A 23,564-nucleotide genomic window follows, 5' to 3' on the forward strand; every position below is an offset into this window, starting at 1 on the left:
AATGGCCCCAGCTTCAATACACTACCATGCAGTGCTTCAAGAGTTGTTCCTAATAATGCCAAAGTCCAAGTATCACCATGAACTCCACTAAGTGACAAAGGCTTACTCCAGAAAACGTGCCCATCAAAAAGTAAAGATTGGAAAGATGGTGGAACGAAATGGACATCATTACTCTAGGTCCATGTGTGATGGCACATATGGTGTGATGCTACATGGTATACAACCAGAGAAATGAAAAGTTGTGCTGCAATTGTGTACAATGAATCAAAATGTGTTGTGCTGTCATATATAACTAATTGGAATACATAAATTTTTAAAAAAAGAGTAGAGCTGTCATATTAAAAATAACAGACGTGGCAAAATTAGTTTCTACTTGAATTTGCCATAATTGTCATTATTCAGCTTATTTGATATTTATAAAGCACTTTTATTTGCAAAGCCTACACTTTCGTTTGTTCATAAACAATTAAATTTTTTATTTCACTTGGCCATTTACAGGGCAACATTTGCATACAGTAACAAAATCAGACTAGACAGTGAGATTCACATTTTAAAAATGCCAAGATATAACAATTGGTAATTTCCACAAAAGGTAGAGGTGAAACACAAAAGTATAAATGTATCTTTATTTCATAATTCTACATTCAGTAACAGCTCAGGAGAGAATCAAAAATTCAGTAAAAAATAACAGTACATCAAAAGGAGGAAAAAAATAAATAATACATTCCTAACTCAACGAAAAGATTTGTGTTCTCTTTTAAAGCATTATAATAAAAATCAGTGTTTGGGATATTTTAAAAATCGTAAGAAAACTGGCAGAAGAAAAATCTATTATAGAATAATTCCTATACTTTTCTACAGTAAAAGTAATAAACTTCAAAATTCCAAGCCTAAATAACCCTAAAATGATTTAATTAAATGGTATTTTAAAGGACAATGAAATATGCCACAGGAATAAAATATTGTTAAGCTCTCAAAAGAAATACTTTCAATTAGCTACACAAAATGTATTGGTCGATTACAAATTATTTTTTCTCTTTTCTAGTTTTACATTATTTCAAGCTCTACAGAACTATGGATCTAATAAGAACTATTACAACTAATTTTTATCTGAAAAGCCAGTAACAGACATTACTATTTTTAAAAAGACATGGAGGACTCTAGGTGCCAAACGAAGGCACATGCAAAGCATCACACAACACACCAAATCTCTCTTCCACAATCCAAAACTGCAATAGCAGAGAAACTCTTTGTAGAGGCCCAAAAACTCTGATTCTAGCTTAGCCTAGCCCTTTGCTGAAGGGGCAAGTTTGAGCCACTACAGAAAATCCAACTAAATATTTATATCCAGAACCAAAGAGAGACCTCCAACCCCAAAGAAATACAAAGGATAATAAGACACTAATTTGGAAATTTAAACTCTAATATACTAGAAAATCTTTAAGACATCAACAAATTCCTAGAGACATACAACCTACCCAAATTGAACCAGGAGAATATAGAAAATTTAAACAGATTAATTTCAAGTAATGAACTGAAGATGCCCTCAAAAGCCTACCAACAAAGAAAAACCCAGGGCTGGATGGATTCTTAGCCAAGTTCTACCAGTTCTTTAAAGAAGAACTAACACCATTCCTCCTTAAATTACTCCATGAAATAGAAAAGGAAGAAATACTTCCAAATTCATTCTAAAAAGCTAGTTTCACCCTGATACCAAAACCAGACAAAGATACCTCAAGGAAAGAAAAATTCAGACCAATATCCTTGATAAACATAGAATACAAAAACTCTTAAAAACATAGTGGCAAATCTCATACAAAAAAAAAAAAAAAAAACATTAAGGGGCTGGGGCTGTGGCTCAGTGGTAGAGCACTTGTCTAGCACATGTGAGGCATTGGGTTCGATCCTCAGAACACATAAAAATAATCAATTTACAACTACAAAATTTTTTTTAAAAAAATACACATTAAAAAGATAGTGCTGCCAAATGTTTTCTCTGATATGAAGGGGGTGGTGACTCATAGTGGGATATGGAGGGAGAGCAGGGAGGATTAGATTAATTCTAAATAGGAAAGAGGGGTGAAACAGAGGGGAAAGGGAATTAGCAAGGATGGTGGAAATATGATGGTCATCATTATACAAAGTACATGTATGAAGACTTGAATTGGAGTTAACATATCTTATATACAAACAGAGATATGAAAAATTGTGGTATATATGTGTATTAAGAATTGCAATGCAAAAAAAGAACATTTATAACGGCATAAATTGACGTGAACATACTTTATATATAGAGATGCGAAAATTGTGCTCTATATGTGTAATAAGGATTGTAATGCATTCCACTGTCATCGTGTATTTTAAAAACCAATAAAATCAATTTAAAAAAAAAAAAATAGTGCATCATGATCAAGTGTGCTTCATCCCAAGGATGAACATAGAGAAATCAATAAATGATGGTTTTCTGTCTTATTTCCTGTGAGGGTCACAAAGGGCTCATTATAGGTACCAAAGCACTTACCTCAGACCCCCACAGATACTCAGTAGGCATACTAAAACATTTTGTGGCTGAAGAATGAAAACTTACCACTTGAGCTTCCAGGAGTAGAGTATTGAGTAGCATCAAGGAATTTGCGTGGAGTAGGGAGGTTTGTAACATCGATCAGAGGACCAGGAGAAGCATCTTTCACGTGGGAGCTTTGGGGAAAATGAACAGTAGTTACCATTTTTGCTAAAACCAACTTAAGTCCTACTAGGAGCCTGGCCCTTATCACTTTCCTTTTTGTTACAAGCCCTCTTCACACTGTGATTTCAAACATCTCACAAGCATATTTCCAATAAAGAGGTGACTGACACAGCCAGGAGCATAAAAATGTAGTCTAAAGACTCAAAGTATTTAAATGATATTTGGACCATCTGGATGACCACCTTATAATGAAATTGTGCCAAGCTATTGCAGTATTCTCCTTTATATTAAAGAATACCTTAAAAAGAAAAGTTCAAATGACATCACGACATGATATCTAAATGAAGGTTTACTAGCACAGAAACTTCATTTAAATTTGTATTATTCAAATCAGATTTTTACATATTTTTTCAGAAGTTAACTACTCTTAGTTTTCTTTAAAAGAGGCCATAAATTTCAACAAGTTGGGAATCACTAAAATAAAGCTGATTTAAAGAATCTCAAACAGGCTGATTTAGTATTTGATTAGCTTTTTTAAAAAATCTTCTTTTAAAGCCTAGTCCCTCCTGTTAATAATAAACTACAGTGTCTTAAAAAAAAAAAAACACTGATCTTAAATGATACAAAGATCATAAAGAACACTTCAATTTTCAAGCTATGTTGTTAAATTTATGAGCACCTGTTACCTATAAGAAAGTAGGCAATGCTAATGCAAATGAAACCTGGGCCCTGCCCTCAAGAAACTAAATGATCTAGCCACACAACAGTACCACAGAAGAGCTGCTCTAACATCAGTTCCAAGGGTATAGAGTCAAAGTCATAGTTCTCACTTCTTTCCCATTCCAAAAACACACCATCAGTAGTAATGGCTACCCTTGGATTGTCAAAGTAGGTCATAAAAGGACAATAGGCACAGGGGGAGAAAGGAAAAGACCATCTCCATCAGAAGGGTATCTCCAAGAAGGATGGATTGAGAGATGTGAGCAATTGTGAATGACACCTGCAACCACCCCATGGTCATGTGTCCCCATCTCCTTCCACACTCTTTTGGAACCAAGGTGCTAGTTGTGTGAGTATTTTGGTTATTCATTCATTCATTCATTCATTTAGTGGTTCTGGGGATGGAACCCACGCTAGGCAAGCACTTTACTATTGTGCTACACGCTATACCCAGGCATGTGTGCATTTTGAGCTTACTTTAAAAAAACGATTCCTTCAGAAAAATTTGAAAAATAAGCTTTGTTAAAGAGTAAAATTATCAGTTAAGGTATCACTGTTTTCATTGAGTCTTCATAATGTATGAACCATTGTTCTAAGCCTTGAGGATGACTATGACAGTCATTAACTTTTCCCTTTTCACTTACCCAGAAAAGAAGGGAAATCATTACCCAAACAATTACTGAGCATCTGATAGTGTTCACCACTGTGCTCTGTGATGAAGATGCAAGTGTGACTAGGATATGAGCTACACCAAACTGCAAAATTCTAATAGTTCACTCACAGGCTAATGTGAAGTTGAAAGTATAAGATATAAAAGCTATATTAGGAGGAATTGAACCAGGATAGTTCCGATGACTTTTCCACCAACACAAAACCATAAGCTCCTAACTGCCTCAACGATCTTTAAAAACTCAAAGTCTTCAAAAAACACAATATTTTGTAATAAAAGTTTATGTATTTATAAAATCAGATCAGAGGTTTATCCTTCTTCCATCTTTTATGATTACTTTTGCATTCTCATTGTTTTATTTTTATCTACCTTATCACTTTTTATCTGTCTTTTTCTCATAATTAGAAAACTAGCTGTCCATATTTTCCTAGCACCCTAGCCCATGGACTCAAGAGTCTACTGAGGTTTATAATAATGCTACTGAGTGATTAATAAAAAGTCAATTTCAAATTTACAATGACAGGAAAATTATGTATTTCATAAATATTTAAATAACCAAGTGATTTTTAAAGGAGGATAAAGATATCAATTAGCTGGAAAATCCAGGTAGATGTATAGCTATAATACTACCTGCCAAATCTAATAATAAATAAGTATAGTTAGTACATACGTATGTGCATACTGACATGTATATACACATGAGAATCTGTAACAGTACATACTTCTAAGAACACAGAGCACACGATTCATCTTAAATTAAAACCTACATTATTTTCTCAGTTTTAAGCTAAAAATATATTTCAGTTAAATATAGGGTGATAAATGGCTTGCATTTCAACTCTGAAAAACATAACCTCCCAACTTTATAATCAGAGCCAGAGGGCTCTCAAACTCCATCAATAAACTTGTAGAAAGTCAATTTACCGCAGAACTATTTTCATAGACTCATCTCTTTCTCTCTCTAAAAATTTCCCTTAGGCCTCAATTTTCTCCTTTGTGAACACTAACCCAAAGGCAAGTAACTCTGGAAATGATTTTTGGTTTTTTTCTTGTTCTTTTATAGAAGGACTTGCTTTCAAAAGTTCCAGAGAAAAAAAAGGATACACCCACTCATTTAGTAACTACAGACATGAAGTTTGGCAGACAGGTAGGTGTTATTATGGAATATCACATTTAATGTGTATGGACCTTAGTTTTCGTTTAAGAAGAGAAAAGAAGACCTCTTCTCACCATATCAGAGATAAAGGTGAAAAATTGTTAATTACTTCAAAGGGTTTTGAATACCTCAATGTATTTTAGAAAATAAAAACTGAGATAAAAAATAATTTTTTTGAAGTTTGTAATTAATATGAACCACTTTATTCTGAGAGAGATATTGATATTTTTCTTTTTAAACACATATAACAACTTTTTTATTTTAAATCCATTCAGAATCATTCATGACTGAATTGAAAACAATAGCTGATATACACTAAATCCCTCCTAGCATAAGAGAGTCTTACAAAATCACCAATTGTATACTGGGATTGCATGTGTTTTGCAATTCGATAACAACATGGTGGAGGACAGGAAAACTATAAAACAAATGAAGCCAAACCAAAAATAAACAACAACTACTGCCCCCATAACCCCAAGAAATTTCTGGTCATTAATCAACCATCCCAGCTAATTAGGATCTGCTTCTAAATGTGTTTGATCTCAGAATTAAATCCATGAAAACTATTCTTGTTTGTTTGTTTGTTTTTAAAGAAGGGGGAGAAGTACTAGGCTTACTGAATATTTTCTTTTTAATTAGAACATATTTCTATTCCTTTGCTTAGAAATCAATGGTCCAACTATGTCCAAAATTTATAGTTGCAACTCATCTGGCTGATCTTAATATCAAACCAAAGACTGACACAGGTGAGCTGAACTGTAAGCTATAACTCTAGTTATAACCTCTACAACCAGACAGTTGGCACAATACCTGTCAAAGAGCAAGTGCACATGAAAGTTTGTTAAGTCACAGTGAGATGAGAAATATCTGTCATTTGATACTATGCGTTTAGTAAATGTTTAAGTGAACCATGAAACAGGAATGACTGGCATAGTATGTCTAGATAGTTCTATGAACTGGCTGAACATACAGAAAGAACAATGAGTGATTTAGAAGACATAAAAGTAAAAAAGAGTCATAGTTTCAAATGACAGACCAAGGACAAAGATGTGGTAATAGAAAATAAAGTGAAATGAAAACATTAAAAATCAAAGCATTACAGTGCACACCTGTAATCCCAGTACCTTGGAAGTCTGAGGCAGGAGAATCTCAACTTCCAGGCCAGCCTCTGCAACTTAATGAAACCCTGTGTCATTTAAATAAAAAGTGAAAAACAGGGCTGGGAATATAGGTCAATGGTCAACAACCTTGGGTTAAGCCCCCAAGATCAAATAAATAATTAAATAAATAAAGCAAGCAAGCCAGCAAAGAGGGGGAAAAAAAACGAAAAGAAAATGACATGTAAACAGAAAAAAATAAAAGATGACACAGGGATCAAATAACATGATGGGATCCACAACAATCTCAACACATTTCAGAGACAAATACAGACACCAAACCCATGAGTTTGAAACGTTCTACTCCATAAGCTAGGAGATGTCTGAAGATGTCCAAAGAAGCAAGAGCAAGCCAAGTTCGAACCCAGGAGGCATGCAATAAATGAAAGAATTGACTTTTTAATTATTTTATGTGGTTATAAAGGTTTTTTGTGAAAATATGAAAACATAAAAATAAGCCATTAACTTCATTTTTATGTAATACCTTTCAAAATGTTTTACCAAAAAAAAAAAAAAAAAGTCTATCCACCACAAAACTGGAATTTCAAATAGAATAAGATATACTCCATGTTTGTAAAAATATGTCCAAATATACTCTAATGTCACATGTATCTAAAAGGAATAAATTTTTTTAAAAAACTTTAAAAAGTTTAAGAAAGACACAGGCACAGTGGTTCATGCCTGTAATCCCAGCAGCCCAGGAAGCTGAGGCAGAAGGGCCTCAAGTTCAAAGCCAACCTCAGCAACAGCGATGCGCTAAGCAAACAGCGATGCACTAAGCAACTCAGTGAAACCTTGTGTCTAAATAAAATACAAAAAAGGGGGGGGGGGGCTGGGGATGTGGCTCAGTGGTTAAGTGTGCCTGAGTTCAATCCCTGGTACCAAAAAAAGAGAAGTCTCTTCATACACACATACATACTCCAGAAAAGGCACATTTGATGTTTTCAGCATTTTTTTATCATCTTGCATACAGTTCCGAATTCTAGTTTTTCCCTTCAACAGTACAATCTAAACATTTTTCCATTTCATTAAAAAAAAAATCTCTAAAATCATTGATAAATGCAGTATCTTACAAGTAATACATGCTCATAGTACACACAGGGAAGTCCTTTCCTATTCCTCGCCTCCCAATTCTATTTCCCATAGGTAACTCTGATGAGAGCTTTGGTATTATCCTTCAAGGCATTTTCTATACACATACAAGTATTTACGTCTATATAAATATAAGTGATACATATTTAAATATCTACTCAATTCTTACACAATAAGTTCATATAATATATATTGCTTTCAACTTGTTGGGGGGGGGGGGGCAACATATTTCAGAAATCTTACCAAATCAGCACATAGAGATCTTTCCCATTTGAAGGTCCAGCATTACATGGAATGGATGTATAATGCATTGAACCATATTCCACTTCATGAACATTACAGTCATGTGGGGATTTGTTGTTGTTGTTCTTACCTATAATGTTGCACTAAACATCCTATTATAGACATTTTTATGAACTAGTAGTACTTTTGTATTTCCATTCCTAGAAATGGACTCCCATGCTCAAAGAATATGCAAATTTTTATTCTTAAAAAGGTATCTTGGCCAAGAAAAAACTATTTCTTCCTATCCTGCCAACAAAGTTATGTTGTGGGTGTCTTTAACTTTGATTATCTGTTGATTAAAAAACTGTATTTGATTTCTTCAATCTGTATTTCTCATGATATTGAACAATCTTCCCATGTTTATTACCTATTTGCATTTAAATCTATGAATTACCTTTTGCCCTTTTTACTATTATTCTGAAAACTATTTTAGTATTTTAGTTACTAAAGCTTTATATAATATAAATATTTTTCTCAGAGTCAGCGATTTATCTTTTGGCTCCATCTTGCTATAGACACCTTTTCAAATTTTCAATATTTATATTATTTCATGTTGTTCTTCACATTTTCTGACATTCTTAGGAAAGCATCCTCTACACTTAGTTCTTGTATTTTAATGTTAATGAAGTTTTATCATGTGATTATTAAATCTAACTAGAACTTTTGTATGTAAAAAACATAGGATCTAAATTTATTTTCTTCAAATCATTGGCCAGTTGGCTCAACTCTTTACTAAACACCCGTCATCACTAGACTCACCCACACACAGTACAATACTAAAGTGTCATGAATCCTGGGATTGGTTTCTGAATTCTATTTATCCCAGCAATCTGATTTTCTATCTGCATGCCTGTATTATTTTGACTAAAATAGCTTTACAATATATTTTGATATCACATAAGAAAAGCCTCCATCACAACTTCCCTTCTCAACTTTTTTAAAGCAAATCTTATATATTTCTTCTTCCATGTGAACTTCAGGTTTCATGTGACAGTTTCAAAAACCTCAACTGGGATTTAAATGCAACTGACACCTTTATGAGGTAAGAACAAGGACAGTCTCGCCATTTGTTTTATTTCCTCCAGATATGATGTTTATTATTTTTTAATGTAGTCATGAGTCTTCTTTTGTGTCTACTTATCTATTTCCTACTCAAAAATCTCTGTTCTTTATATGTAGATGCCTTCATATGCTTTCCTTTGTTTTCTCCTGCTGTAGAAATTTGTTATTGGATTTTATTTGTTTTAGGAAACTAAGCATGTAAACAATCTTTTTATTTGGACACAATCCCCATGGAGTCAAAGCAAAGAGATGGACCTACTTCCTACTATGGAAACTAAACGAGGCAAGATAGGGCCCAGGATGCTCAGCAAACTGGACGTTTCTACCCAAGACTCGGACGTTGGAGGAGATGAAGGAGAGAAACAAGACATTTAAAGATCATTGACAGAAGTGTTTAAAATCCAGCCTGGGTAAGCACAGTACCAGCAGTGGTAGCAAACCTCATGGGCCCTTCATGTGGTCTAAGACTGTGTGCTCAACTGTTTTATTTGCCTTAGTTCCTTCCGGGTAGGTTTGAGAACATGATTGTATAGAATGCTCACAAATTCTGTGAAATATCTGATAACTTTCCAGTTAACTCCATAGCTGTTTTAGTTCTCAGGATAGATTTCTACTGTTTACAATCAAGAATCTTAGCTAACACATCATCCTCTGAAATACCAAGTATGTTTTATTTGATTCTGTCTTCCCTAATAATTCTTAAACAATACAGAAATCTATAAAAATAGCTATCAAGAGTCATAAAAACAAAATTAAATGTATTTTCTCTAATAGTTAAAGTCTAAAACAAACCAACTCTGGCTCATCTTTAGCAAAAATTCGATTTTCCTTTTTATTTTCTGCCTCTTCAAATTTCCCACTCTCTACTAACTCAGTGTGGGGATATAAATCCTGCTTATTATTAGGGAAGTATTCCTTGACTACACAGACCTTCTTTTTCAACAGTAGTTCTCTGCTTGTAAACACACAATTATTTATTAGTTACTCATATACAAATTTACATATTAAATGGTGTATGTTCTTCAAAAGTTGTTTTAAGCTATCTATAACTGTATTGTTCTCAAGCTGTGATTTTTGAGTTATGCCAGAGTTTATCTGTGAGTAGTTTCCTAAGGGGAAAAAAACACTAGTAATTTATTTCTTGTATACAAATTCATATATGAGAACTCTTGGCTGCTTATGCATACCCATTGCCAGTTGGCTGGGCCTAGAAATCTTTGGTCATCGGTGCACATTATACTATAGACTTGACTCCACTGTTGTTTCACATCCACTGGTCAGCAAATTCTGGTGAGCCTGACTTTTACTCTTTTTGTGTATCAAAACTAGAGTTTGCAATATAAAATGGAAGACATAGCTGGGCACAGTAGTACATGCAGGTAATCCCAGCTTCCAGGAGACTGAGGCAGGAAGATCACAAGTTCAAAGCCAACTAAGACTACTTGGCAAGAATCTGTCTCAAAAAATAAAAAGGGCTGGGAATGTAGCTCAGTGGTAGAGTACCCCTGAACTCAATCCTTCCCTAGTACAGAAAGACGAATGAGTGAGGGAAGGAAGGAAAGAAGAAAGGGAGGAGGAAGGGATCTAGGGAGGAGGAAGGGAGCTAGGGAGGAGGAAGGGAGCTAGGGAGGGAGGGCGGGCAAAACATAATAATTACCCAAATAATAGTGATCTGAGTAACCAAAGGATTCTTTCCTCTCATACAAAAGAGGCAGTCCATCCAAGGCTCTAAAAGAGGTTGGACATCATCAGAGTTTAGGATGTGGCCTTCTATTCTTGAGGACATCTCATGTCTAAAATAACTTCATGGCACCGACGCATGTCACAGATAGGAAGGAGATAAAGGCACATGAAGGTTTAAAACAATAAGCATGCCAATTTAGTTGGCACCTTTGCAAATTTTTCCCATGAGTTCTCATTCAACAGTTTGCAAGCAGAAGACCCACTAATCAGCTCTAGCTATATAGAAAAATAGAAAATAAAGCCTTTAAGCTGGGTCTCCAGCCACCAGGAACAAACAGGATTGCCATCAAAAGCAAAGGGGAGAATGGATACTGGTTAGGTAGATAACCGTCTCTATCAGAGCAGTAAACAGAATTATTCTTCCTAGTGCTTATAGAATTTGTTTGTAACGAAAAAAATTTCCAAGTCACATTTAAGGATTCTTTTTATTTTGTTTTAATTTTACCTTGAATCCTTTTGATTTGCAGAGCAAGGTCTCTCTTTTTCTTCCTGCTAAAGCAGGCTTTTTAATTTACATTCCAATTATTGCTTCTGAGTATCTCTGCACTGATTTGCTCAGGTTGTCATAACAAAGTACCACAGACTGAGTGTCAACAATAGGAATATATTTTTTGTGGTTCTGAAGGCCAGAAATCTGAAGTCGAGATGTGGGCAGAGTTGATTTCCTCTTACTCTTTTGCATGTAAATGTGTGTCTTCTCCTCTACTGTCTTCTCACTGTACCTCTCCTTGTCCAAATTCCTTCTTTTTACAAGCACAACAATCTATTGAGTTAGCAGCTACTATAATAACCTGTTTTTAACTTAGTCACCTCTTAAAAAACTTTATCTCCAAATATAGTCTAAGGTTCCAGGGATTTGGATTTCAATATGTGAATTTTAGGGGGTGTGGTTCATAACACAGTCCACAGCACTATCATTTTAGTGTAATCCTCACCTAAAATCACTGGATTGATCACTGTTTTTAATCTTTTATTCCATCATCTTTCTTTTATCACCTTGTCTTTTTCTTCTTCATGAGGAGGAAAGTTTTTCCTCCACATCGCTGATTCGTCTAACATTTTAAGACTTAAATTTCTTCGCTTTTGTTTCTCTCACATTTAACTCACACTGTAGTTCTCTTAGCATCTCTCCCTGTTCCACTCTCGCTGTTCCCTGTTATTGTTTCATAGAAGCGATACACTTGCTGCCTACAACCACAAATGCTCCATGATGTCAACAATAAGCATATATTCTGGTCTAGCTGATCCACGTTGGGCAGGTCTGCTGGTCTTGAGTTGGTTCTACATGTCTCTCTTCCTCCTCTGGGGGAAAAAAGCGAGCAGGGAATGGAAGAGGCACGAGAGGGCATACTCCCCATTTACCAGCACAAGAGTATTTGCAGCCTCTGTCTGTGTTACACGTCCTAATGACTCACAAAAGTAAAAGCCCAAAACTAGAGGGGAACAAATGTACTTCTCCCACTGAAGTGGAAGAGGAAAAGAGGTTATTTCAAACAATCATCTAATCTACTACATCAAATTTCTTTTGAGAAAACTTAAACTTCTGTTTCCCAAATTTTTTCTTGTTTGCTTTATAAATTCTTTTTTAAAATAAATGTTCTTCCTCTGATACCTCAACATAATACTTATTTTCCTATATAGCATAGAAACTGACAAGACTCATGGTGATTTTGTTTTGTTATTTTTCCTGGAATGGGAAGAAATCCATTCAAACCTACTATTTACCACCAGTCACTGGAGACAATCTCCTTAGCACTCCCACTCCCTCTCTGCAGAATGGGTAACTCAGAGTTAACCCTATTCAGATCTTGTCTTGAAGTTTTGTCTCGGGTACACATTCCTACCTGGAATGGAATGTGCCTGGCAAAAGTTTATATTATGTCTATCTGCTGAAAAGGTACAAATTTCTCTTTCTCTTCTGGATCTCTGGCTAAACTAAAGCTTAACACACAAAGTTAGCACCTTTTGTTCAAAAAGGATAGGACTTGAAAGACTTCAGTGCCAGCATGCAGTGTTCTTCTGGTATACATGGATGAAAAAGCAAAAGCATAGGGTACTAAAATCCCCTCTGAAAAGATTTTATGGCTATTTAAAAGAATTTTGAAAGGACATGCACTTACATAGCTGTCATATGTTAAGAATCCAAACGTTTTACCATCTTAAGATCTAGGCTTACTCCTTATCTGGTCTATACTAAAGCAACGGATTTCTTAAGCTCACCCATACCCTTAAACACAGAGCTACACTACAACCAGCCAAGGAGTAAAAGGAAAGTGTTCTTTCTGAACCTCTTCTGAACAATTCCACAAGGAAGAATGCCTAAAGCTAAACATAACCCTAAGTAACAATAAATCTTATAACTTTAGTGCATATATCTATATTTCTTAACTTGGCTGACTTTAATGTCAAATTTTAAAAAAAAAAAAGTTTTTCATTCCCTTTTGAGATATAAAAGAGTGTCTCTCATCCAGTATACAAGAGGCCCACAGGAAATGTTTCTTAGGTATTCTTATGAAAGAGATCCACAATAAGTGTACAATGAATGAATTAACAAACTATGATGCCTACCTCTCAGAACAAGGAATAGCTATTACAAAACCATCTTCAAGTCTCAGAGACAGTACATTAAAGGAAAAATAAAACAAACTAGAATATTCTGCAAACAAAGAATATTTCTTCTGATAACTGCCACAAGACACTATGACAAAGAGGCACTTTAACCCACCTCATTTTCCCTTTTTCCTTGTTTCGCTGCACAACTCGGCTGGTGGACTTGATGTACAGGTGCCTGTGCAGTTCGTCTATGAGAACCAAATGGAGGTTCATCTTCTTGCTGTGAAGCTCCAGCCTGAGGTCACTCAGTCCTTCTACCTGAAGCAGGGGACCCTCCAAAGACTCTACTGCTGATACCTGAAAAGACACAAAAGGAGAGCCAATAATGGACAATTAAATAATAATCAGCAATACAATAAGTAAGAAAGACTGTTTTTAAGATACTATGAAAAGGCAGTTCATGAAAGCCTTGTGAGCATACATCAAACACGGCTGAGCATCAGGTAGATGTCTAGTCCTGCTCTTAAAGGACTGATCATCTAAGGTAAATAAAGAAAATTCTTGACCAAGATAAACATGAAGGCATGTAAAGCTCTATGCTGTATGTACTATTTAATTCCACACATATCACTTACTGAAAGACACACAGAAGTGACCTCCCCAATTAAATGATTATATCATTCATATTCTCACAAGAATCCCAAATGCTAACTATTTAAATCAGCTTTTAATCAAATTTAGCCTTTGAAGATTAAGACCAAATAAAAGCATACTATATGAAGTTTTAATAGCTTATTCTCATGGAGTCAGAGCTTGGCTAACTAAGTTACATGTATATCTACACAGATCAGTCTCACACCCCACATACACACACAGAGGGAAGCACTTTTTTTTTTTTTTTACACAAATGCTACAAGTGGGAAATAGCAAATCATTAACTCTCCTTATCCTGATCCAGTTTGAGAGAATAAATGTAATTTAGATGGTAATAGAAGATAAAGTATACAGAGGACGAAATTCCTGGTGTAAAGTGGTTTGGGAGATTTTAAAGATAAAAATGATGGGGTTAATCAAACTGGTGTAGAAATGCCTAAATAAATGGAAACAGTGAAGGATTCCGAGAACAAAAAGCAACTGACTCTGAAACTCAAAACAATGACTACAAAGGGAAAAAAGCACATATGATATGATCCCATTTATTCATGTATATAAATAATATGTGTCCATGCATATATAAATATTTTTATATTTTAAAAGAAGAAAAAATAAAGTGAAAAATATACTTTCGGTACTATTCCTCAAGAGGGAAAAAAAAAAAAAAGGATGATGAGGGAGACATAAAGAATGTTAAAAAGAAGACTCTAAAAGAAATGACATGACGACAAGCTGGGCTTGGAGCGGGAAGAGCACACCAGCGCCCTGAAGGACTAAGATCTGTGACTATTCCCTGCTTAGGTTCTACTTCTTCGTACTCTAATAGGTAGAGGAAATAAGGACCAACTACCCATTACCCACTTCACGGGGAACCACTCAACATAATTATAAATACAAATATGCCTCCCAAATCAAACACTCAGACAAAAGCAATAAACAATGAAAGCCCCAAAACATACTGATGATCAAAGAGGTTGATCACAGATGTACAGCAGTTTAAGGAGTCATCTTAGAGTTTGCAGACAGTGAATACAGAAAACTGCAAAGCTGCCAAATATAAACCATTCTGAAACGGTTAATGAAAAAAAAAATCCAATGGCTTTCCCACAAACACATCACTTGTTTTGTGATGTGCTATAATCAAATGTCAGTAGTAAATAAGTTTGCTTAAGTTAAGCAAGAAAGAATCAAGGAATGGAAGAGTGACAAGCCCTGGGCCAGCTCTGCCCTCTGAAGCCCTGCCAGTTCATTTTCACGCTGACTTGCAACTGCCCCTGCTACAAGAGCCCCTGGGCCGTGTGCAAGCTGCCAGCAATTCCAAATGGAAAGGCAGCCTCACAAAATGACCAAAGTATCTCCAAGGAGGAAAAACAACAAATTCATTTACACTTATGCCCTAAAATGGATTTTAACTTAGGTCTCCAATGAAGAAAAGAGGATGCATTAACCTTCAGTGACATCAAGATCCAGAAAATGAAAAATAATTTGGTAAACCACTGGCCCATCGTGTAGCCTTATCCCTTAAGGTAATTAAATCCAGCTGAGATGTTTAAGCTTAAAAACCACCCACTGCACATCCACACTTGATTTATTTGTAGAAATTTGCATGAAGATTTTTAACCCAAACAGCTCACACTCCAAATACAAAACAACATGACAATATCAACTTTCAAAACAATCTAATCAGTTTTTTTTTTTTTACAAAAAAATTCAGGTGAAACAATTAATGCAGTGCCTGGCACACAGTGTCATAGAAATTATTTTTAGCAACACCTATTTATTCTGTAGATAGAGAATCTCAGAGAGGATTGACCTGATGTTTCAACAGCATTTTCAGCAAGGGTTCTTTCTTTCATTGAACCACCAATCGTTTATAGGACAAACTTTCTGAATGGTTCCTTGACCCAAAACACAATTAACATATGTAATCAAGGGGGATCTTAGAACTTCAAAGTTTGGAAACCTCACCACAAAAGAGAATTAAGAATAGTCTCCTATTCCTATTAGAAAATACAGTGCTTTATTTTCTGACCTTCATTTATTAAAAATCTATTTGTAGAGCTAAAATTCTGGGAACTAGGCAAAGTCATCATTTGCCCCTCCCGGATCTTATTAGTGGTATCAAGCCATTTTGAAGAAAGAGTTTATCAATGCAACATTTGATCTCTAGAACGTCAACTTTAAAACTTAGCATTTTTTAGTGTGGTTTTCAGTAGCCTGCACCACAAAGTTACACATGAAGGAAAACGTGGTGAGGCAGCACTCAGCCTAAGAGACCATCCCGTCACTCACCAGTGTGAGTGTACTGTTGTACTACAGAGTGTTCTCTTGTACTACAGAGTCTGGTTTCCAAGTATTGACTAAGTATTTCTGAGTATTTGGGATTTACTAAAAGAAAAATAATTAAGTAACCTTCTATTTTTAGAAATGTGCATAACTGAGGCTGTAGTTTTTAAGTATATGAAAAATAGTCATAAGTTACCTCACTGGGATAGTCAGTTTTTCATAACTGGGACAAAACTCCTGAAATAAACAACTTATAAAGAGGAAGATTTTATTCTGGATCATAGTTTTAGAGGTTTAAGTCTATGGCATTTGGTCCTGTTGATTTGATCCTGGGGTGGCCTGAGGAACATGGCAGGAACATGTAGCATAGGGGGCTGGAAAGTGAAACAAAGGAAAGGGTCAGAGTCCCAATATCCCATTCAAGGCATGTCCCCAATGACCTAATTTCCTTCCACACGGTTTCAACTTTTAAAGGTTCTACCACCTCCCTCCAAAAAGCACCACAGACTTACAACCAAGTCTTCAACATATAGGCTTTTGGGGAAACATTCAAGATCCAAACCACAATATTGGGTTTTTCCAATTCGATGACTACAGAGCACTTTTAAAATGACACTGATGAAACATCAATAGAAATTGAACAAGATGAATTTGTATTCAATTAGGCAACAAAATGAACTCAACAGGATAGGGGGCTTGGGATGTAGCTCAATGGTGGAACTCTTGCCTAGCATGCATGAGGCCCTGGGTTCATACCCAATACTAGAGGGAAAAAAATCAAAATCAATGTGACAGGAAATTTGAACAAAGTCACAAATATATAATAAAATTACAGGACAAGACAGAGCAGATGAAAGAAAAGTAGACAGTATAGAGGACAGTGAATTAATTAATGCTGCCTATACATCTAGTCACAGAATAAACAATATACATTCATAACCTAAATGATATCTAATATAAACTCTTAGACTTCTCCACTACGCCACACCATTTCTTCAAGTTAGATTTCTAAATCATGAGAAGAGTCACCTGAATATATTTGGAATTTTTCTTACACATTTTTTTAAATAAACTTTTTAAGAAAAAAGATATTACTAGCAGGGAATTCTTTCACAGAATACTTACTACCATCTAACAGAATATCAGTGTTTTAGTCAACACAGTTGGAAACAGTTCATAAAGGTAAAAGAAATCTGATTTAGAGTTGAAAATAAATATTTCTTTTAGGATTATGAAGATAAATATACATTCCCAAAATACTTTAACACATAATATTGAACAGGACAGCATGTTGTGGTACTAGAAACCTATCCATGTAAGAAAACAAATTTCAAAAAATGTTTCTGTAACATAAAAAATAGATCAAGTATACAGTTAAAATATACATAATCAAGAATTTTTTGTCTTAAATTGAGATACCGGTCTACAACAAAGAAAAATCTTTCTGATTAAAAACCACCATATGCATAAATTCTATCCCAAGTTCGATTTTTCAATCTTATTTCAGTATAAAGGACAGGAAATTACTATTTCATAGTTAAGTGCTTGTCTTCAGCTAATCTGACTCAAACTTCTAGCTAGAAATACCTAATTCTGTGGTCTATATGTTTTAGAGGAACACTGAAGTTTGCCATGCTCAGTAGCTCCTTTGGTGAATAAATCCTATAAAAGAAACTACTGAACTTTTCATTTTTTAATTTGTGAAAGGTAAGTTACACAAAGGTAAATGATAATAGTAACTGTTTTTTTTAAAAAATACCTAAATTCAACCTAAAAATATGGAAATTATAAGTGAGCAAACTCTAATCTGAGCTGGGCTCAGTGGCACAGGCTTGTAATCCCAGCAGCTTCTAAAACAGAGACAGGAGGGCAAATTCCAAGCCAGCCTCAGCAAAAGCAAGGCGCTAAGCAATTCAGTGAGAACTTGTCTCTAAATAAAATACAAGGGCTGGGGATGTGGCTCAAGCGGTAGCACGCTCGCCTGGCATGCATGCAGCCCGGATTCAATCCTCAGCACCACATATAAACAAAGATGTTGTGTCCGCCAAAAACTTAAAAATAAATATTAAAAAAAAATTCTCTCTCTCTCTCTCTCTCTCTCTTTAAAATAAATAAATAAATAAAATACAAAATAGAGCTGGGAATGTGGCTAAGTCATCGAGTACCAGTTCAATCCACCATATCAAAAATAAATAAATAAAACTAATCTGATAACTAAACCATCTGCTACCTTCAGAATTTGCTTATTTGGCAACTATATAACCCAATAAAGCAAATGCATTGGTATTGTTGAGTCCAAAATAAATATTTCTTTCAGGACTTCTTTGATAATTACACAGTTCCAAAATGTTTTGACACTTTTCAATAGGTCATTTTTTAAGAGTAAATCTCCCTTAGGGAGGCATTTTTCCAGTGAGACAAAGTAACTATTCTGAAAATGTGATTACCACCCAACTTACACATATAATAAAAAGATAGGGCTGGGGTTGTGGCTCAGCAATAGAGTACTTGCCTAGCATGCATGAGGCACTGGGTTCAATCCCTGGCACCACATAAAAAAATAAACAAACAAATAAAATAAAGGTATAAAAAATAAATAAAAAAGATAAAGTAGGCTACTACAGAGAATTAATACCTCATCTCTTCCTACAGGGATAAAATAAGACACAAGTTAAACAAACCTTTGAACAATCTCAACTAAATAAGAATACTAAAAAATCTTTGGCTATGAAAAACAGAAAAACTGCCTTGGAAAGACAGATTGATTTGGTATCAACGTAATCACTGTTGGTACCCTACTTGTGAGTTACCAGAAGGTAACTAACTCTCAGTGACTTCAGGCCTGGCTCCCTGGGTGGCCTTGACTTCCAAATGTTTACCATCAAGCTCAGGGAGTTTCAGAGACTAAAAGAAACCTACAAGACTCCCTGTGAACGCAGAGTGATTCCAACTCACCTCTAAGCAAGAGGGAAGACCTTTACTCTACAAGAAACAAGAGGTCCCCCCCCCATCCTTCTCATCAAGCATTACTACTTTGCCACACCTTATTTGCAGAAATTTTGACCTTTATCAGATAGGAACTGGTAAAACATGCTGAATGCTATTTGAGAAAAACAAAAAAACAATATGGCATCTTACCTGTATTAACTTGAACAAAATGTGTTTTTACAGGTCAAAATGATCAAATATTGGCTTTCATATGGTTCAACCTGTGAAACTTGTCAAAATCAAAATGAAGTTACTTATGCCAGACCCTAATAAAATGCAATCAGGATGCCATAAAGGAGGGGCACATCCCTAAGATTATAAACTAGCACCCGACTCTATGAAACCACAACCTTGCACGTAGGCCACCACGACTTTAAACTAAGAATGCTTCTGCCAGGACACGTGCCCAGCCCTGTTGGTTTAAACCTGGACCAAAGTCCTTTTCTACAAAACAAATTATGTAAACTTCTTCATTTTACTTTAAAACCCTCTTTTTTCCTTTGCCTCCTTAGATGTGCCTATGATTCATCACAGCATATGTATCCTGGAATATAATCCCTTTTGTTCCTAAATAAATTCATTTCTTTGTACAGCCACTTTGCTGTTATTTTAGCTTGACAAACCTAACAATTTTAGGAGAAAGTCTAAAAGCTTTGGTATCTCTGGAACTTTACAACACACTTGTAGAAAATTCTGACCTTCATAGAATCCTGTATATGTAACTGATCCAGATAAATTAGGAACAATTTTACTAATAGAACATAATACCATATTATATGTATATGACATAAAAGTGCAAAGCAAATGAACCTATGTTCACAAAAATCCCAACTGTTAATATAAACTCAATTATCATCTACTTCACTTCTGTTTATAGTATGACACCAGCTAGCACAGGGAATGGACTGATCTTCAAGCAAAAATGGCGGGGTGGGGGAAGTAGGAGACCTGCTGGGGAGAATTAAGAGAAATCATTCAAGGGTCATGGCTATGGCAAAGTTTTGGGGGAATGTTGGAGAACTTAAAGGAAAAACAATGTTTGATCCTAGCTTCACTAGAGAAGACAGACAGATGATGTTTTTGGCTCCCTGTTGCTCAGCTTTGCCACTGTCTGAAGGCCTCAGGCTATTGACAGTCTGGTACTGAAGACAGACTTCCCAAGATAGCTGCATCACAGAGCAAGGACAAGTGCCTGGAGCAAGAACACCTTTTCCCCCCAACTCCTCAGCCCACATGCTAATCAACAGTGATCAAATCAGGCAATCAAAAATGCCCATTTTTAAAACAGTCTGATAACACAATATTGATCACACTGGTCAGGTACCCCAGCTCCCTCAGGAAACCAATTCCTATAATGCAGACTCAGCAGTGCTCTCAACATTAAAAACAGGATGCAGTCTACCTCCATTCTCCCTTCATTACTGCCAGCGTTATTGCATGTTTTTATTTAATAAACCTTCATCAGCTCAAATGAAGGGTTGTTATTAGTTCAGCTAACAGCCAAATGATAATGCTCCAGAGAGAGATCAGTGCTTGTTGGTGCATTAACAAAGAGAGGAGAAGGGCTGAGGTCAAGCATGTGTCAATGTAAATGAGGCGATATTAGGTACTAACAGCTTAATGCAATGGACTGCCTGGGAGATAATGGAATTTACAGGATAAGCAAATGAGATGAAGTTATTGATAAATGAATGAAGAGGGGGGGCTGTAAAATAAAGTGTTGTCAAAGAAAAGACCTTTTACCTGTGGATTTCTTCATTAAAGTACCATAGAATTTATCTTAGAAAACAAAACTCAAAAGAAATTAAATGGGACTTATAGTTTCATGAAAGGTCTCACCCTACTATTACCATCAAAACTGACTTGTTTTAAAAGCATTCCATTTTATTGAGCTATTTTTAAGCTTACCTTGGACTACTCTCGCCCAACTTTGGCTTTTTAAATTCTTCTACTGAATAGGGTATTCTATCACAAATAATTCCTATTTTTTTATTAAGGTGAATATCTTATTTCATTTTTGTTACTGAAATAGGGGCAGCTGGGTCTTCTATGATATTTCATCAACCAGGCTTCACAGAATGACAGTATCTGGAGATGAAATTGAGGGAGATGTAGAGGGGCTTAGGTAGCCAGGGCACAATGAGTGAGGTCAGGGACAGAACAAAGAAGCATGGAGAGGGTCTTCTAATGAAGTCAACATTCTGCTTGATAAAAGTTCTCAGGACACAAGCTGGCAACCCAATCAGACAGACATTTCTATTCTCAAACTCCTAAAAGGGGGATCCAATAGAAAGCCTAAAATAGACACGTGGACACAGGGGACACCAATCAATGAGAGCATAGTCAGAGGAGGAGATAAAGACAGGAGGAAATTCCAGAGATCATTAAAAAAACAAGCCATAATTCCCCCACCCCCCCCCCAACGGACTTCTGGTTCCGGGTCCCCTTCTCTTGGGAGAAGTCTTCTGAGGCTTTTGCAATAACCCTGCTGCTTGCTTGTTATCTGTGTCCTGTTCTTCAGTTCTTTGCTGAACAGAGATAAACCCAACAGGATTCGAAGATAACAAAATGTAAGGTTTTTTGTTGTATGGTTGTGTTTTGTTTTGTTTAGTATTTACACTACCAGAGACTGAAACCAGGGGCACACTATATCCCCAGCCTTTTTTATTTTATTTTGAGACAGGGTTTTCCTAAATTCTCCAGGCTAGCCTCAAATTTGGGATGCTCATGCCTCAGCCTCCCAAATACCTGGGATTACTATTGTGCCTGGTTAGAACTTTCTATTTGAGAGTTTAAAGCTTGATGAAACTGGACTTCCACACAATTATGGATTTAAAAAAAAAAAAAAGTGAGGTCCAAAAAGGCACTTTTTTTTCTTAAACTTTATTTTTATTCTAAATTTCAAAGTTAACATATGCCCAATTGCAGTAAGATTTGCATTAATATAGACTGAATATATTTATATCTTTCCACAATATCAGAATTTAACAATAAATTCATAAGCTACTCCACTTTTATTTTAGGTTAAGCAAACATAAGTTCTTTAATTCCACTCCAATCTTAATTCCTAATATCTATAACACTCAAGTCATAGGTGATATATAGACACTTATAAACAGAGGTTTAAAAAGACTAAGAAAGGATTGAGGTGGCCACAAAGTGACAGGATATTCTGCAAAGGCAGAGAGCAATAGAAATGCAAAGAGTCCCTGGAGGTAGTCAGATAGGGTTTTAAAGAACCAGTTCCACAGAGTTGTCAAGGTAGAGTTCAGAGGGATGGCACTTTCAGAATGACAACTTAGAGTGTCAGCTTGTAGTGCCCTTGCACTGTCATCACTAGCAGAAGAAACCATGCTGAGCTGAAGTCCAAGGACAGGGAATCAGAGGTTTTTTGCTGTGGTGATTTTCCACAGTGAGGCTCATGCAAGAAACCAGTGCCACTGTGTCCTGTCTTGGGAGGCTCCTCCTTGGATGAGTCTTAGGTGAGCGGGTTACATTTGGTGAGGGCAATACACCCCTGTCTCTGGTGTTTCTGATATGATTTGGGATGCCCATGTGTCAGGTGCTCCTGATTTAGTTTGATAAGTTGACACAAATATGTTATATATCAATTTATGTCTTATGGTAGTGCTGGGCAATGGCGGTGGTTTATTTGCACAAACAAGGTGTGTAGCATCATTCTACCCTGGCACCTGTACTCAACAGGAATGATACATGGCAAATTTAATTCAGAGTTAGGCACAACCTAAAAACTACTGCTCTATTCATCATGAAGTAATTCAGAGTCTGCTCTTTACATCAACCAACTTGAAAGACAGAAACTCACTAAGGAAAAGATCACCCATAATCTTACTCATCGTAGGCAATAATATATTTTTAATCTGATTCCTTCCAACCATTTTGCCATCCAAGTTTTACAAAAACGACTATTTTTAAAAATGCTTTTTATCATTTGGCAACACACTGGGAACATTAGCTTATCACTGGATCTCATATGATTTTTAGTATTTGTGGACTATATCACAAATGACTTAAAATTCCCTAGACTGAAGTCACTGTGATTTTTTTTTAACTTCTGTAGATCTTTCATAAATATCCTAGTATGTACTTTGTGCGTGTGTGTGTGTATGTGTGTGTTTGAACACTGGAATATATGTGTATATGTGTGTGTGTATGTATTTACATCTCAAAACACAAAATAATTAAAGTCTTAATTTTTTCCTCAACATAAAAGTATCCAAGTAGAAGTCCAAGTCCAAAGTTACACTCACATTTAGGGGTTCTAGAGGCATAACGCCAAATTAAGAAGGTTATTTATTCAAAAAAGCCTTATAACGGATCTGTCCACATTACTTTCCTGATGAAATTAACTATACCTAACACCTTATAAGAAAGACAAGAATTGCAAATTACTTATAGAAAAGCTTCTGGGTAAAAAATCCTTTCTTATTCCAAATCTCATGGACCCTGCAATTCCCGGTTTTCATCAGTGCACTATAAAGAGAGCATTAA

General features: G+C 35.6%; 1 protein-coding gene across 1 annotated transcript in view; it reads right to left on the reverse strand.

The window, feature by feature from the left end:
* Exoc4 (exocyst complex component 4) overlaps positions 1-23,564 on the reverse strand; it is a 783,024-nt gene that overhangs the window by 703,136 nt on the left and 56,324 nt on the right. Inside the window, exons 4-5 of the mRNA XM_026392784.2 lie at positions 13,297-13,481; positions 2,588-2,697 (exon numbers count right to left, since the gene is read on the reverse strand). Coding sequence (XP_026248569.1) covers positions 2,588-2,697; positions 13,297-13,481 — 295 coding nt within the window. The remainder of the gene's footprint in view (positions 1-2,587; positions 2,698-13,296; positions 13,482-23,564) is intronic.

Source organism: Urocitellus parryii, chromosome 3 (genome assembly GCF_045843805.1).
Source record: "Urocitellus parryii isolate mUroPar1 chromosome 3, mUroPar1.hap1, whole genome shotgun sequence".
NCBI lineage: Eukaryota > Metazoa > Chordata > Mammalia > Rodentia > Sciuridae > Urocitellus > Urocitellus parryii.